This window comes from Solanum pennellii, chromosome 11, assembly GCF_001406875.1.
Source record: "Solanum pennellii chromosome 11, SPENNV200".
Lineage (NCBI taxonomy): Eukaryota > Viridiplantae > Streptophyta > Magnoliopsida > Solanales > Solanaceae > Solanum > Solanum pennellii.
The window spans coordinates 7,985,634-7,988,574 of NC_028647.1; the positions used below are offsets into that span (position 1 = coordinate 7,985,634).

At 34.2% G+C, this 2,941-nt stretch overlaps 1 protein-coding gene across 1 annotated transcript; it reads left to right on the top strand.

Moving 5' to 3' along the window:
- The first annotated feature begins 334 nt into the window (after window positions 1-334).
- On the top strand, window positions 335-994 carry LOC107003604 (HMG-Y-related protein A-like). Its single transcript, XM_015201932.1, has one exon. It carries the CDS (start codon window positions 335-337, stop codon window positions 992-994), a length of 660 nt encoding a protein of 219 aa, XP_015057418.1.
- Window positions 995-2,941: the final 1,947 nt, after the last annotated feature.

Sequence of the window (2,941 nt, forward strand, 5' to 3'; positions counted from 1 at the left end):
TTGACCATGATTCAAAAGTAGAATAATAATTAATATCTTGCTATATTTACAACCCATTTCTTGCCCAATTTCGTCACCTGGTTCTTATATATAGGACTATAAATTATAGCCCCAATACATATTACAGCAAGTGGCTAGTCTTTTTTGTTCATCTCCAAACTAAACCATACCCACATTATTATTATTACTAGGATTTCTTGCCTAGAGGAACATCAATACAAATTATTAGTTATACTTAGAATAACTTCGTGAGATTATTGGATACTCATTCCAATAATTTTTCAATACTCCAAAAAAAAACTTGTTGTCTAAGAAGAAGAATCTGGAGAAAGCTATGGACAAATTGAGAGAAGGAATTGTTAAAATGTCCAACAGTGAACCAAATGCGTCATTATCAGAGTCTCAGAATTCAATTCTTCGACAACACCTTGATATTATTATGTCTGGTCTTCAGACTACCCCAAATCATCCTCCTTACGCTTGGATGATTGAACAAGCATTGCAGGAATTGGACGAAGAAGAGGGCTCTGATGAAGACTCGATATCTGAGTTTATCATAAAAAATAATGACAGTTTGCCAAGGGCTCATAAGTTAATGCTGAAACATCATCTGGAGAAGATGTGTGAAAGGGGGGAAATTGTTATGATTGATGGAGGACGGTTTTTGCTTCCTGGTGAAAGCAAAAACTTGAATTCAAAGAGTAAAGGAAAGAGCAAGAGAAGGGGAAGTTCGTCAAATACACAAAAGAAGCAGCAACAAAAGGAAAAAGAGGAGGATTTGGAGCAACCAAAAAAACAGGGTCGTGGGAGGCTTTCTAAGAACAAGGAAGACGAGGCCAAAAAAGGTGATGGTACAACTTCAACATTGTCAACAAAGGAGCCAGACGATCAGCATGAGAGGGATCTCAAGGGCCAGGAAGACGGGGTTGATCCTGGTGCTGTACTTCTGAAGGACTTGAGATTGTCAAGAAGAAGAAAAACGATCAAGGACTAGGAAGGTGTTGGAAGGCACAATAAAGTGTTGGCAGAAAACATCTTCGTTGTTTGTATTTCTCTATATACAATATTGTAGTTCGAACTAGTAGTGTTAGTTATTAGAAAGAAGCTATAGTATTATTTACTAGTCGATTTTAGTTTTATTTTTCTGCAAGTTATTTATGCTCTATAGCATAAAAATTGTTTACTCTCTACAGGCTTTGCCTATTTATAATATGTTGTAGTCTGAAAAGAAAGGGATACTCATTACAATTCAAATGAGAGAAAAAAACACAATAAATGAAGTGTTTTCGATCTTCATCTTGGTTTTTTACCCCTTTTTCGCTCATTATAATTAGAATTAAAATTCAATAATCTCACGAAGATTTTCTGGGTATGACTAGCAACTTGTAATGATGCTTTACAAGGCAAGAATTTTTTTGTAATCTTAGTCCAATTACTTTTTCCATGATAATTCAATCCTTTGAAGAATGATTTGTGTTCATTCTCTACCCATGGATTTCCTTTCTTCAATTATGTCATTATGCCTGCATTGCTATTTTTCTCTCTCTTAATTTGAGTTTTCAAGAATAATAGTGTCATTTTCACTTTTCCAAATATTTAAGGGATAAAGTACAAGTACTCCTCAACCTATGTACGAAATCTCACAGACACACTTATGCTATACTACGGTTCTATTGCCCCTATAAACATATTTTATTAATAATTTTCTATCCCTTTTCGGCCTACGTGACACTATCTTGTGGGCCCAACGCTGGTTTGACTTTTTGTATTTCACGTAAAAACTAATTTGTATTTATTATAGTTCAGTATAAATAAGGGAAAATATCTTTGGGATAAGGGAAGATATTTCAAATTATTTTTGGCAAGAAGGTAAAGGATTATGACTATACTAACTATAATTTACCTTTTTTCTACTTTGTTTAAATATCCCAAAATATTATCTGATTAATAAAGAAAATGGTGAAAATATTATTTGAGACATTTCATAAAACTTCCTGAAAAAATATCTTTTTTGGAGGGAAATGCACACATATCGTATTTCCATTAGTATTTTCTCGTTACGAATTGTCAGATAACTTATTTTAATATGGACAGGATATCTCAGAGAGGAGTTCTTATGTTTGATCCTCTTGACACAGGGAAAACATTTTGGCCAAAGATTTTGCTACAAAGTGTGGGTACAGGGAGAGTGAACAATTAACACAAAGCTTAATCGAGCTTGCCCATACTCATGCTCGAACTACAATTTTCATCGATGAGACTGATTCTCTTAGTAGTGCTAGAGGGTAAGTGAATAATATTATTGTCAAGATATTCAATCTCATCAATGAAAATTGTTGTTGGAGCATTAGTACGGGCAAACTCAAATACACATCATGTCAATCGTTTACTCTATCCCTGCAATTTTACACACAACAAACTACAAGAAATATTAATAATTGTCCCACACTCAGGAGATCCAAGTAGAAGAACTCCTCTCCAATGGTCTTCAACAAGCTTCAGAAGTAGAAGCACAATCACACGATACCGGGCTCATAAACTACACAGTGTAGAAGCAAAGAGTGAGTACGAACAACACAATAACATTTGTACAATACACATATCACAAGGTTCAATAATCACCATCCAATAGTCACAGTTCAACAACCAACATGTGTCAAGAAAGTCAATCTCAATGCGAAGTAGATCTATCACAAGTAACAAGAGCATCAATTATGGTTCACAAGTAGGTCAAACATAAGCATAAAAATGCTTTAAATCACAATAATCAAATTATTGTCGAAACGATTTTCTTTAGGCACAATATCACTAGCTGGAACCATATCCCATCGGATTTATATCATATCACTGACCGAAACAATTTCACATGAAATTTATACCACTGGCCGAAACTATTTCACAGCGGCTTTATATTATATAACTAAAAGAAACCATTCTCCAT

Bases quoted from the DNA above. Each gene is read 5' to 3' on its own strand.
- LOC107003604 (XM_015201932.1), top strand. From the start codon at position 335: ATGGACAAATTGAGAGAAGGAATTGTTAAAATGTCCAACAGTGAACCA.